General features: G+C 44.3%; 1 protein-coding gene across 3 annotated transcripts in view; it reads left to right on the top strand.

The window, feature by feature from the left end:
* The window catches only part of FREM1 (FRAS1 related extracellular matrix 1), a 261,719-nt gene that overhangs the window by 113,594 nt on the left and 133,607 nt on the right, over nucleotides 1-14,518 (top strand). For all 3 annotated transcript variants that reach the window (XR_012299496.1, XM_073667881.1, XM_073667873.1), the window contains exons 9-11: nucleotides 5,484-5,828; nucleotides 11,411-11,553; nucleotides 12,681-12,877. Coding sequence is in view for 2 of the 3 variants with exons in the window: in XM_073667881.1 (XP_073523982.1) it covers nucleotides 5,484-5,828; nucleotides 11,411-11,553; nucleotides 12,681-12,877 (685 nt within the window). In the remaining variant the exon portion in view is untranslated. The remainder of the gene's footprint in view (nucleotides 1-5,483; nucleotides 5,829-11,410; nucleotides 11,554-12,680; nucleotides 12,878-14,518) is intronic.

Consider the following 14,518-nt stretch of genomic DNA (forward strand, 5'->3'; position numbering starts at 1 on the left):
GTGTCCGGCCAGGTACAAATAGGCAGCTGGGAGTTGGGGGCAGCCCGTTCTTGGATGCTGTACCTGGCTGGCATACAAAAATATGGCAAAGCCCACGTAAAATTTTTTGGGAAAAATTAATTAAAAAATAAATAATAATTTAGGGACTGCATCTTTATTAACCCCTCAAGTGTCATTTAGTGTTAAAATAAAGGATTTATTAAAAAAAAAAAATTGGCGTGGGATCCCCCATAATTTTAGTCTCTAGCGGAGGTTAAGCAGACAGCTGGGGCAGATGTTTGAAGCCTGGGAAGGGGGTAATACCCACGGAGCTTCCCAGGCTACTAATATCAGCCCCCAGCTGAATACCTAGCCTTTACTAGCTATTAAAATGGGAGACCCCCCAAAAAAAATGACGTGGGGTCCCCCCTATTTTAATAGCTAGCAAAGGCTAGGCAGACAGCTGGGGGCTGATATTAATAGCCCAGCAAGGGTACCATGAATATTGGCCCCCTCCCAGGCTAGAAACACCAGCCGTCAGCCGCCCCAGAAATGGCGCATCCATAGGATGCGCCAATTCTGGCACTTAGCCTCGCTCTTCCACGCTGCCCTGGTGCGGTGGCAGTGGGGTAATAGTGGTGGGGTTCATGTCAGCGCCAGCTGCCATGAAGCCCAGGTTAGTAATGATGGGCATCTATAAGACACCCCCATTACTAACCTACAAAGTGTTAAAAAGAAAAAAACACACTATACCCAGAAAAAAATTTTTTATTTGAAATAAAACACACAATTTTATTTAATTCTTAGTTTACAAAAAAAAAATAGTTACCTGTCCACGTTCCTGCGCTGATCTCCCATGCACAGCTGTCACGTCCGGAGTGCATTCAGTCAGCGCAGCTCCGGAGACCTCCTTTACGGCACTGCTGTACTGTGGGAATTTCTCACGGTATAGCAGGGCCATAAAGGAGCTAACCGGAGCAGCGCTGCCTGAACTCCGGCGAACCCGCTCATGCAATGACCCGGCTGCTTTACGGCCCCGTCATTCTAGTGGCGGCAGCGGTTCAGAGCGGTCACATTCTATGTGGCTGCTCTAAACTGGAGATCATCGTGGGACACTCGTGGACTACTACGGAGGGGTAAGGATAAGGTTGTGGTTTATTATTTTATATTTTATTACAGGAGATCGATGGCTTCGGGGAATTAGGTGTCTAGGTGAGTATAGGTGTAGTTTTTTATTTTTTACTTTATTTTAGGTGGCGATCGGCAGGGACAGGTAATGTATAAACTAATTTATTTTAGGTAACCACTGGCCAGCAATGAAATGTATTTAAAATTTATTGGGGACACAGTAGGGCAATTTAAATAGCAGGATCAGGCTGATGGGAACTACTGCTCCCATCGAGCTGATCCTGCTGGCACGAGTGGACGGGGGACAGACATAGGCCGATGAGAGTAGTAGTGTCACATCGGCCTATGTCTGCCTGCACGCACACACCCGCAGACATCGCTCAGACACCGCGCACACACCAATCATGACCGGTCTGATCGTCTGGGAGGTGAGGCTGACCTGTGCGGCCGTGGGAAAGTTCATGTGAGTTCATGCAATGCAGTCAAGCATGAACTCACATGAACCCTCTGAGGGCACCGCGGCTACTTCAAATGAACAGCTGATCAGCATCACCTGATACCTCAGCTGTTCATTTGAAATAACCGGCGGGAGAGCGCAGCACAGAACGGGAAAGCCGCGGTGAAGTCTTTTCACTGTCGGCTTCCCCGCCCGGGTCCTTCGCTCCCCGCTCCTTGGTGCTGTGCTCCCCGCCCGGTCCTAACTTACGATCGGGATGTGAGGTGGCGAGGGGAGCGAAGGATCGGGGTGGGAGGCTGCGGGGAAGCAGTATGGGGCTGTGTGATTGTTTAAAAGCCGGCGGCTTTTTACCGCCCGCCGACTTTTAAACAATCAGGAGAATTCTCTCACGCTGGGATGGCATTCTGATGACAGGCTAGATCGCAGCTGAGCGCTGCCATCCAGCTTGTCATCCTTCAGAGACACTGCAGAGCGCAGGCATTATGGGAACTTCCGATTCCGGTATTCGATATTGTAAAAGTATCGGAACTCAGTATCGGAACTCCGATACCGCAAATATCGGTCGATACCCGATATTACAGTATCGGAATGCTCAACACTAGTAATGAGCTTTCCACTGTGACCTTCTATCTACACTGTACAAAAATAAAATGGTGTTTCCTGGCTGGCACCCATGTTTTATACTGGCAATGGTAGCCCTCTTGATAGGCTGCGCTACCACCCACTACAATGTCATACCTGTAGGGCATTAAAGGAAATCTGTCAGCAGGTTTTTGCTACGTCATCTGAGAGAAGCATAATGCAGGAAAAGAGACCCTGAATCCAATGATATATTACTAGTTTACTGGGTGCAGCAGTTCTGACACAAGCAGAGCTTTTAGATGTAGGGTGCAGCAGAGTTGAGAAAGCGAATCCCGCCCACACCATAGCTTTTATGTACATAGGCTATAGACAGCGAGCTGCTTATCAGAGGAGAGGACGTGGTGGCATCAGGGCTCATGCCAGCACCAGTTCTGGCAGGGATAATCTCCTGGTAGAAAAATCTTAATTATATGGAAACAACAGCACACATCCTAATAAGTACTTCATGGTGTCCTCAAATTACATAGCAAAAACCTACTGACAGATTCCCTTTAATGAGTAAACTGCATGACTATGCAAAACCAATATGTCATTAGCCCGCTTGCTGATCTTTCAGCAGTGTGTGTAATGGCGCCAAACATGTTTTTTTTTCTTGATCCTCGCGAATTGAATCACAAAGTGATCAAATTCACAGGGACCTGTGAACTTCAGGAAATTCAACTCAAAGTTGATCCTTTGTGGATGGATCCTCTCATCTCTGCCTGTCACTCCAGATGTGCCACTAAACACATCCCTGCTGGTCTCCCTTTATGTTGTCTGGTGCTGTGCTGTGCCCAATAGGCATGTAATCACTGTGATTGATTACTACGGAGGTGATCTATCTAAAGGTGCCCATATACATTAGATTAAAGTTGGTCAAACCTGCTGATATCAACGAAATTAGGCAAAAGTCTAATGTGTATGGGAGCCTAGTATGTCAAGGGAGATGATGAATTTGCATGTATGTATGAATTTTCCCACCTGACCCTTTTACCAGCTTTCTCCACTCTCACCTTTGAAACCATATGAATGCTTGGCTAGGCTGAACTTTTATGTGCGTAAAAAGAAACCAATACTTTGCTCTGTCTACAAATGGGTTTCTTGGATTCAAGTTTTTCTATTGCAAATAATGTTTGTTAATTAAAGCTGCAAATAGAACATATATAAAAGGTCAATTGGAAGATACACACATAACCTCAGTCCTAGCCATACCCATATCTGAATGATGTAAAGAACCATAGCACCATAGCTAAGCCTCCTACTTACTTTAGAAGCATAGGACTGCCAGGACAGCTGGTTGTCCTATCTTGGAGCACACCTGCCATTGCTTTTTCAGTATTTCATAGTCTCTTACTCCATTCCGGAAAAGCAATTCACTTTTAAAACATCTAATATTTAAGACTTGTAAGTCACATTATCTCCTAAATTCCACACGGAGAATATGACACTCTTACTGTCTTTTGAGCTGAAGCACAGGACTGCACTACCTTCTAAGCCCCTTGATCACTGGAGAGGTTAGAAGTCACCTTATTTAATTCTGCTAAACCTCTAAATAGCAGACTTGTAAATCCACCTAGATGTCAGATTGAAGTTGATAGCCCGTAATCCTCTGACTATTAAATATTCAGAATAAATTGAATTTTCACAGGCCTGGAACAAATCGTTCAACTGAAAAATTGAGAGATTAGGGAAAATCTTGTATTTTATGTGGCTCAGCCTTTACACAAATAAGTTACATAAATTGGTATGGAACTTTGACAAATGGCAGTGGACATTAACAAATCTGGAAGCAATGATGTGCGATCCGACATTATTGAGCAGCATGAGTCTGCATACTAGACTTTTCCTTCTACATACGTGAAATCTACGTATGGTTAAAAAACAAAATTTGTGCATTAATATACAGTTAATTTGCACATAGTTATGAAATAGCAGGTGTAAGGTGATCTATCTAAAGTTATCCTATCATGTAATACAATGCTATTAACCTGCAGATAAAGGGTTAATTTGCAGGTTAATAGCGTTCTAAAGTTGTTCAGATGCTGCACTGAGAGCCCCCAGCAGCCTCTGGCTTTCAGTCATAGGGGTGCTGCCGGCGCGGCTTCAGTCACCTCTCAGTACATAGTGAGTGGAGGCTGTAACCACGCCCCGGCACTGACTGGCAGCCAGCTCTGTACTGATGCACTGTTCAGCCGGCTGTCCGTCAATGCGGGATGTGGTTACAGTTGCTGTTCACTATGTACTGGGCGGTGACTCAAGCCTCTCTGGCCGCGCCTCTGTGACCGGAGGCTCCAGGGAGGAATACACTTCATTTCCTCCCAGTACCAGGGCTTTCAGTGCGGCAGCCACAGGGCTTTAGAATGCTATTAAGCTGCAGATCATCCCCAATTCTGCAGGTTAATAGCATTTTTTTACATGACAGGTTCCATTTAAAGAGATTTTCAGAAAAAGAAAAACGTTCTGGAAACCAACCACATCTGTGCATAGCTTGAGTCTGGTATTACAACTCGGCCCCAGAAGTGAATGGGATTGATTTGTAACACAACACACAACCTGTGGACAGGTGTGACACTGTTTTTTCTTAGAGTGGGTGGCCATTCAGATTAGATGGATATCAGAAGATCCTGCTGATTTCGTTGGGACCAACCAACCATCTGATGATTATTGCCGTGTACTGACTCTTCCCAGGGGAACATGGTTATCAGCGACAGAATTTGAGATCCTCTTGTAATCAGCAACCTCCAATAGTTTAGCCTGATTGCTTGTGATATATGCAGCAATACTAAAGTATTAATGTATGCAGATAACACAATACCATAGTATAGTATTGCTTTATATAACAAAAATCCCAGCCATAGGTTGGCTTTCAAAGGAGTACCATCATGACAGGCATGAGGGTATTCAGGAGTACCCTGGGTGTAACTGCAATCCATCGGCACCCCGCAATGGCATCACAGTCACACTGATGGGCGATTAGAACAGCGCGATCCCTGTCATACATTGACATCGTCATTTAACAGGTTAACAGAGCGGCTGAAGCTTAGCTCCATGCGTGTATGTTAGAGGCAGATGATGGCTGAATAACACAGCCCTGAGCCCTGTTGGGAATTTCTCAGGGCTACTTTCAAGATTGAAGTTACAGCTGTACCTTCCAATTTTGACAAATAATTTATTCATTCCTGTTCATGTAAAGTCAAATAGGATTCATTGTGCTCTATCATGGTATAACAACTTTATTGAAACAAACATAAACTTTTTGAAGTTTTACTAATACCGAGATCTGTTGTTCTGCAACCAGGAGGAAAAGGATTTATGTTCACCATTAAAGACATACAGGATGGTGCTGTCTGCTATCACCATGATGACAGTGATACCACCAAAGACTTTGTCGTATTCAGAATATTTGATGGACGTCATAGCATTCGACACAAGTTCCCAATTAACATCCTTCCTAAAGATGACAGCCCTCCTTTTCTCATCACCAACACAGTCATTGAACTCCTGGAAGGACAGACTGTTCTCATTCAAGGCTCAATGCTGTGTGCCTCCGACATGGACTCCAGCGATGATTATATTCGCTTCAATATCACTACACAATCAGCGGCTGGGAGCATCATGAAGAAACCAGGACAGAATGCCTTAGGTAGTACTTGAAATGACATTGCTTGTTTTACCCATAGCACTTTACTATACTGTATATAGCATGAAATAAATAAATAATATATATATATATATATATATATATATATATATATATATATATATATATATATATATAGCAAAATCCCTCTAAACCAAGCTGGATACATTGTGATTCACTTGTGGGTATTACATTATTTATGTATTTTTTGTCAGGGAAGCTCTAGGAGAGGGAAAGCTATGCCTGGAATCCCTGTCTAGTGATTCATTATAAGAGTATAATATGTAAAATTTAGATTCAGGACTCATGTTCCTGAGCGTAAGCCTCTTCTTTCTTTGTAATTCTACAATAAGGTGCCCTACCAAGCACTGTATGCAGGGCCGGCTCCAGGTTTTTCTGGGCCCCGGGCGAAAGAGTCTCAGTGGGCCCCTTTAACACATACCACGATTCATGATGCAGAGATACCGCAGACAATATATATATATATATATATATATATATATATATATATATAGTACAATGCCAAAGATTTCACTTCTTACATGAGCGATATCTATTGTAAGTTCCACAATAGCTCAGAAACCGGCGAATCGCTCCATACAGAATACTGGCCCCCATATAACGCTCCATACAGGATACTGGCCCCCATATAACGCTCCATACAGAATACTGGCCCCCATATAACGCTCCATACAGGATACTGTCCCCCATATAACGCTCCATACAGGATACTGGCCCCCATATAACGCTCCATACAGGATACTGGTCCCCATATAAGGCCCCATACGGAATACTGGCCCCCATATAACGCTACATACAGAATACTGTCCCCCATATAACGCTCCATACAGAATACTGGCCCCCATATAATGCTCCATACAGGATACTGTCCCCCATATAAGGCCCCATACGGAATACTGGCCCCCATATAAGGCTCCATACGGAATACTGGCCCCCATATAAGGCTCCATACGGAATACTGGCCCCCATATAAGGCTCCATACGGAATACTGGCCCCCATATAACGCTCCATACAGGATACTGTCCCCCATATAAGGCCCCATACGGAATACTGGCCCCCATATAAGGCTCCATACGGAATACTGGCTCCCATATAAGGCTCCATACGGAATACTGGCCCCCATATAAGGCTCCATACGGAATACTGGCCCCCATATAAGGCTCCATACGGAATACTGGCCCCCATATAAGGCTCCATACGGAATACTGGCCCCCATATAAGGCTTCATACTGAATACTGGCCTCCCTATAAGGCTCCATACGGAATACTGGCCCCCATATAAGGCTCCACACAGGATACTGGTCCCCTTATAAAGCTCCATACAGGATACTGGCCCCCATATAACGCTCCATACAGGATACTGGTCCCCTTATAACGCTCCATACAGGATACTGGCCCCCATATAATGCTCCATGCAGGCTGTTACGCCCCACATAATGCCCCATACAGGCTGTCCCCCCCCTTATAATGCTCCATGCAGGCTGTTACCCCCCACATAATGCCCCATACAGGCTGTCCCCCCCCCCTATAATGCTCCATGCAGGCTGTTCCCCCCACATAAAGCACTATGCAGGCTGTTCCCACCCCTTATAATGACACATGCCGGCTGTCACCCCTCCTCTTTATAATGCCCCATGCAGGATGTCACCCCCCCTCTCTTTATAATGCCCTATGCAGGATGTACCCCCCCCTCTTTATAAGGCCCCATGCAGGCTGTCACCCCCTCTCTCTATAATGCACCATGCAGGATGTCACCCCCTCTCTCTATAATGCCCCATGCAGGATGTCACCCCCTCTCTTTATAATGCCCCATGCAGGATGTCATCCCCTCTCTCTATAATGCCCCATGCAGGCTGTCACCCCCTCTCTCTGTAATATCCCATGCAGGATGTCACCCTCTCTCTCTATAATGCCCCATGCAGGATGTCACCCCCCCTCTCTTTATAATGCCCCATGCAGGATGTCACCCCTCCTCTCTTTATAATGCCCCATGCAGGATGTCACCCCCCCTCTCTTTATAATGCCCCATGCAGGATGTCACCCCCCCTCTCTTTATAATGCCCCATGCAGGATGTACCCCCCCTCTTTATAAGGCCCCATGCAGGCTGTCACCCCCTCTCTCTATAATGCCCCATGCAGGATGTCACCCCCTCTCTCTATAATGCCCCATGCAGGATGTCACCCTCTCTCTATAATGCCCCATGCAGGATGTCACCCCCCCTCTCTCTATAATTCCCCATGCAGGCTGTCACCCCCTCTCTCTATAATGCCCCATGCAAGATGTCACCCCCTCTCTCTATAATGCCCCATGCAGGATGTCACCCCCCCTCTCTTTATAATGCCCCATGCAGGATGTCACCCCCCCTCTCTTTATAATGCCCCATGCAGGATGTCACCCCCCCTCTTTTTATAATGCCCCATGCAGGATGTCACCCCCCTCTCTATATAATGCCCCATGCAGGATGTCACCCCCCTCTCTTTATAAGGCCCCATGCAGGATGTCACCCCCCCCTTTATAATGCCCCATGCAGGATGTCACCCCCCCATATTATGCCCCATGCAGGATGTCACCCCCCCCATATTATGCCCCATGCCTCCATACATAAAAAAAAAAAATCAAATAATCACCTCACTCCTCCTCACCTGCTGCAGCAGCTCGGGTCCGGACTCCAGCGTCGCCGGTATCTTTCCGCTCTGCGCTCCCTGTGACGGCTCAGGGGGAGGGCACTGTGGAAAGACGTCACCGCACCCTCTGACCTGAGACGTCACAGGGAGCGCAGAGCGGGAAGACAGCGGATCTGCGGCGGCATGGGGAGAGGTAAGTATCTGACTGACGGGGCTCTGAGCAAGCGGGGGAGAAGGGCGGGCGCTGACACCGCTCTCCTCCGCCCATAGCCCGGCGGGGTGCGCAACCGCCAGTGGGCCCCTCTGCCTGCTCAGGGCCCCGGCACTTGCCCGGGTGCACCGGGTGCTGACGCCGGCCCTGACTGTATGGCAGCACGCAGTACGGAGCAGCAGAGATTCTGTGACCGCGCTGCCATGTAACATAGTAACATAGTTTTTAGGCTATGTGCCCACGTTGCGGACCTGAAGCATATTTTTACGCTTCTCCCTGGCGGGAAAATCGCATGCGGATATTACATGCGGTTTTCCCGCCAGGTAGAAGCGTTTGTGAGGCGTCTTTGCATGCATTTCCGCATGCGGGTTATCAAGCACTTCTCCAAGCATCACTTGGAAAAGTGCTTGACAACTTGTTCAGAATGGTAAAAAATAAAAAAATAAAGTTTATACTCACCTTCTGATGCATTCTCTGCCCCGTCCGGAGGCTTGAGCGGCTCACGCTGTTGTGTGCAGGACCTGCGGTGACGTCATTGAGTCATGTGGTGGGTCACATGACTCAATGACGTGGCAGGTCCTTCAGACAACAGCGCGACGGAGGGAAAACATCAGAAGATAAGTATAAACTTTATTTTATTCTTTTTTTTACAGGTTCTTTGGTACCCAGGTCTGGATGAGAGTCTCCACTCCTCCAGACTTGGGTACCATCCGCACATTGATTCCGCTGCGCTTCCGCAAAATTAATGAACATGCTGCGGATTTTTGACTGCAGCATATACGCTGCGGAAAAATCCGCAGCATGGGCATTGACATTGCGGAATGCCATTGGGGACCATGGGGTGCGGATATACATGCGTTTTTCAAGCGTTTACGCTGCGGAAATTCCGCAGCATATACGCTTGAAAAACGCTACGTGGGCACACAGCCTTAAGGTTGAAGGAAGACTAAGTCCATCTAGTTCAACCCATAGCCTAACATGTTGAACCAGAGGAAGGCAAAAAAAAAACATATGGCAAACACCAAGCTCCACATTGGGGAAAAAAATTCCTTCCTGACTCCATACGACAATCAGACTAGTTCCCTGGATCCACGCCCTATCAAGGAATCTAGTGTATATAAGCTGTAATATTATACTTTTCAAGAAAGGCATCCATGCCCTTCTTAAATTTTTGTAGTGAATCACTCATTACAACCTCATGCGGCAAAGAGTTCCATAGTCTCACTGCTCTTACAGTAAAGAATCCGCGTCTGTGATTATGATTAAACCTTCTTTCCTCCAGACATAGAAGATGCCCCCTTGTCCCCGTCTCAGGCCTCAGAGTAAAAAGATCAGTAGACAGGTCTTTGTACTGTCCCATTATATACTTGCACATAGTAATAAGATCACCCCTAAGCCTTCGTTTTTCCAAAGTAAATAACCCCAAGTGTAATAACCTGTCTTGGTATTGCAGACCCCCCAGTCCTCTAATAACCTTGGTCGCTCTTCTCTGCACCCGCTCTAGTTCAGCTATGTCTTTCTTATACACCGGAGACCAAAACTGTACACAGTATTCTAAGTGTGGTCGCACTAATGACTTGTATAGAGGTAAAATTATGTTCTCCTCATGAGCATTTATGCCTCTTTTAATGCATCCCATTATTTTATTTGCCTCTGCAGCAGCTGCCTGATACTGGCCACTAAACGTGAGCTTGTCGTCCACCAATACACCCAGGTCTTTTTCAGTGACAGTTTTTCCCAGTGTTTTACAATTAAGCATATAATTATACATTTTATTTCCTCTGCCCAAGTGCATTACCTTACATTTATCCCCATTAAAGCTCATTTGCCATTAGCCCAAGCTTCTAGTTTACATAGATCCTCCTGTAATATAAAATTGTCCTCCTCTGTATTGATTACCCTGCAGATTTTAGTGTCATCTGCAAATATTGAAATATTACTCTGTATGCCCCCTACAAGGTCATTAATAAATATGTTAAAAAGAAGCGGGCCCAATACTGACCCCTGTGGTACCCCACTGTTAACTGAGTGTTTTCCATTAATAACCACCCTTTGTTTCCTATCTCTGAGCCAGTTCTTAACCCACATACATATATTTTCCCCTATCCCCATTATTCTCATTTTATGTATCAACCTTTTGTGTGGAACCGTATCAAAAGCTATTGAAAAGTCCATATACACAACATCCACTGCTTTTTCTTGGTCCAGTCCAGAACTTGCCTCCTCATAAAAGCTGATCAGATTAGTCTGACAGGAACGGTCCCTCGTAAACCCATGTTGATATTGGGTAATGAGGTTATTCTTCTTCAGATACTCTAGTATAGCATCTCTTAGGAAACCCTCCAGGATTTTACCCACAGTAGAGGCTTACTGGCCTATAATTTCCAAGTTTGGTTTTTGTTCCCTTTTTGAATATTGGCACCACATTTGCTATACGCCAGTCGTGTGGTACAGGCCCTGTTATTGTGGAATCTTTAAATATTAAAAATAATGGTCCATCTATGACGTTACTTAATTCCTGCAGTACTCGCGGGTGTATCCCATCCAGGCCCGGGGATTTGTCAACTTTAGTGATTTTTAGCCGCCGCCGTACTTCCTGCTGGGTTAAGCAAGTGACATTTAATGGAGAATTTTTGTCATCACTAATCATGTTTTCTGTGCATGAGACTTTGTGATTTTACTTATCCATTTTAATTTATTGCTGTGCTTCTTTATTCCTGGGACAAGCTTATCCTGTTACTACTTTTCTGCAAAGAGACTTATTCAATGGCATAATTTACTATAAACATCTTGGAGGAGAAATCTTCGAAGATTCCTTTGAATTCATCCTATCCGATAGCCATACACCTCCTAACCTGTCCGGTCCTCAGGTATGTGGACATAGTTTGAAAACAAATTTGGACACTTTTTGCACCTTTGCCAGGAATGCTTGCCAGGGTACTTATGGCGCACCCATAGGAGTAAAAGCAGAAAGCCATGCATGTAGAGCCACCTCTCCATTCCTGGTGGCACAAGATGCGAAGAGGTCTGATATTAAAGTAACAGTGGGAAAATTACGACGACGATGATCAATACAGATTGTTATATCTGTAAACATTAAGGGTACACTATAAAATGGCTTATATTTCTCAAAAAGCTTGAAAAAAAGATTTGAAGAATATTTCCATAAATCTTTGACATAGTAAGATACCTGCAACCCAGAGCTAGAATATGGAAGTTGAACTAAAATGGGTGTAATTTGTAAGAATTGATTTAACCATTCTCAAAATATTCTTGCAACTTTAGTTCGTACAAATACCATAAGGCTTGAGGTTCTGCTGATTATAGTAAAAGTGCCCACTATTATGCCAATTTTAACTTAATAGGAACCTATCAGGTTCCCCAAATCACGACGATTATCTGTCAGAAACGTACTCCTGTATTCGGGACAAGGTCTTTCGGTCCCAAAACACTTTTGATATGTGCAGTACAATCATCACTTTTATATCGATGCTCTATATTAGCAAGTTAGGCTGGACAGGTCCGGCAGGGCGTGTATCTCCCAAGACAAGTTTGGACTTTCATTTCTGTCATATCTACAGTACAGGACTCTATCACCTGTGCAAGTTTTACTGCACTGAAGACATAGCAAGGAGAGTGAAGACGAAGTCAATCACACAGAGGGGACATGAGTACAGGACCTCAGGCTGGACCAGGGGAATAGATGCCCCATACACATCGAGAGGGTTTGGGGACAGCAAGGACTTGATTAGGATACAGGAATAGGGCTGTGACAGATAATAGTGGTGATTTGAGGGACCTGACAGTCTTCCTTTAAGCTGTTCTACATCATCCTAGGGTATGTGGTTTATACTTCCGGGGTCTGTCATAAGATTAAAGATAAGGTAGAGAAATCATTGAAGTGGTGGGTTATCCTAGAACATTCACATCTCTGTGCATAACAAGGTTGGGAATCACAATAATATAATTTTAGAATATTTGTCATTTCTGTTTCTAGGCTGTGATTATACATATTACACCAGTGGATGATCAGCTACCTAAAGAAGTCCCTGGAACCATCCGCCATCTGATTGTTAAAGAAACTGATGTGGTCTACATAACAAAGAAACAGTTACATTTTATAGACACGGAGTCTCCAGAAAGAGAACTCATTTTTGCTGTAACCCAGCCGCCATGCCGAATATCCTCCTCCAGGTAGTCCCCATATTAATGAGACCTTATCGTACACTACTATTTGGACATATCTGCTTACTAACCTATTATACATTTATACCTTGCCAACAAATAAAGGATATGGACACTTTTTGGCCAATTTTTGTTTTGCTGAAATATATGTTACCAATTAATCCCTTCACAACATATGATGTACATTTACGTCATATGTCGTGTCCCTGACTTTGATGCAGTCTCGCACGCTGAGCCCGCATCTCTCATCTGCCTCTAACAGACAGGGATGGATCTGAGCTCCGCCCACGGCTTTTAACATGTTAGATGATGCTGTCAATCCTTAACAGTGGCATTTAACACGCATCGACAGGGGGGCACATCATTACACACACCCATTGGCGCGCCTGTGACGTGATTGCAGAGCACTGATAGGTTGCCATGACAGCTGGGGGTCTACTGAATACCTCCATGTTTGTCATGACAATTCTCCTGTGAGTCTAGCATTTAGCTGGCATTCATAGAAGATTGTGATTTTCGCCATACATTGCAGTGCTAATGCACTGCTACCTCAAGTCCCCAAAGGGGACTACTAAATACAATTAAAAGTAAAAAAAAAGGTTTTAAAAATATGAAATTTTTCCCCATTAAAAATAAAACAATTAAAAAAAAAATGCACATATTTGGAATTTTTGCATTTGTAAAATCCTGATCTATCAAAAAATAAAATAAATTAGTATGATTAGTAAATTCACAGATCAGCAGATAAATGTATTGTATAAGAAAAATATTAAACTCACAGAAAATACACATAAAACTACTTTATTAATATTATGTTTAAAACTAATAACACATGCTGCAAGGCAAAGCCCCCTAGACTCCAGGCCACACCACCCCACATGCACACCATCACAGCAACAATGGCCACCACACAGCACCAACACCAAGTGAATAGATCTAGAAAACTCACCTTCCACATGTTCTCAGATTGAGCTGAGAGCAAAAACAGGCACAGCCCCTCTGGTAGTAATAGTTAAGGCTTGCAGAACTCTGTTAGAAGGAACTCTGTATTACACTGTAAACGTATTCTACAGTCGGTTATGTACAGTGATACACTAAGGCTGTAGAAACCAAATGGTCAAAACATTTTTAATGAAACCCTATCGCAAAATTATTTTTAGCCAAAAAGATATGAATTTAAGAAGAAAAAGTCCCCTAAGGTATCCAGATCTTTTAAATTTAACTAATCTGAAACTCTAGGCAAGAACTCCAAAATTTAGTTTTATCCAGGTTACAATCATTCTGATGGCCCCCAAAATCTTACTAAGGATTGTTTGTATGGATGTTCTGAGGAGCTCCTCTTGGCTTGTGGGCTCAGGAGTGAGATATGCCCACTATCTGCCCAGGGTCATGTGTCTAGATTTCAATGGTAGAGATCAGGTATAAGTGTTCATACAGAGATCATGACACTCATGCTGAAACGGAAATGGGTCTTCAATAAGCTGAAAATATCCAAATTGTATGACTCTAGTGGATGTAAATAACAGTAAACTTTAGATATGCAGATCTTGTAAGTGTACTTTATTGTATTGGAAAGATCTTACCTAATAACAGAAACCTCTCTTACACTTTACTCACACTGGTGTCATGCTGATCTGTCATGTTTTCTGA

This window comes from Phyllobates terribilis, unplaced genomic scaffold (assembly GCF_046119375.1).
Source record: "Phyllobates terribilis strain yellow unplaced genomic scaffold, ASM4611937v1 Scaffold_1__5_contigs__length_1240528914, whole genome shotgun sequence".
NCBI classification, from domain to species: Eukaryota; Metazoa; Chordata; class Amphibia; order Anura; family Dendrobatidae; genus Phyllobates; species Phyllobates terribilis.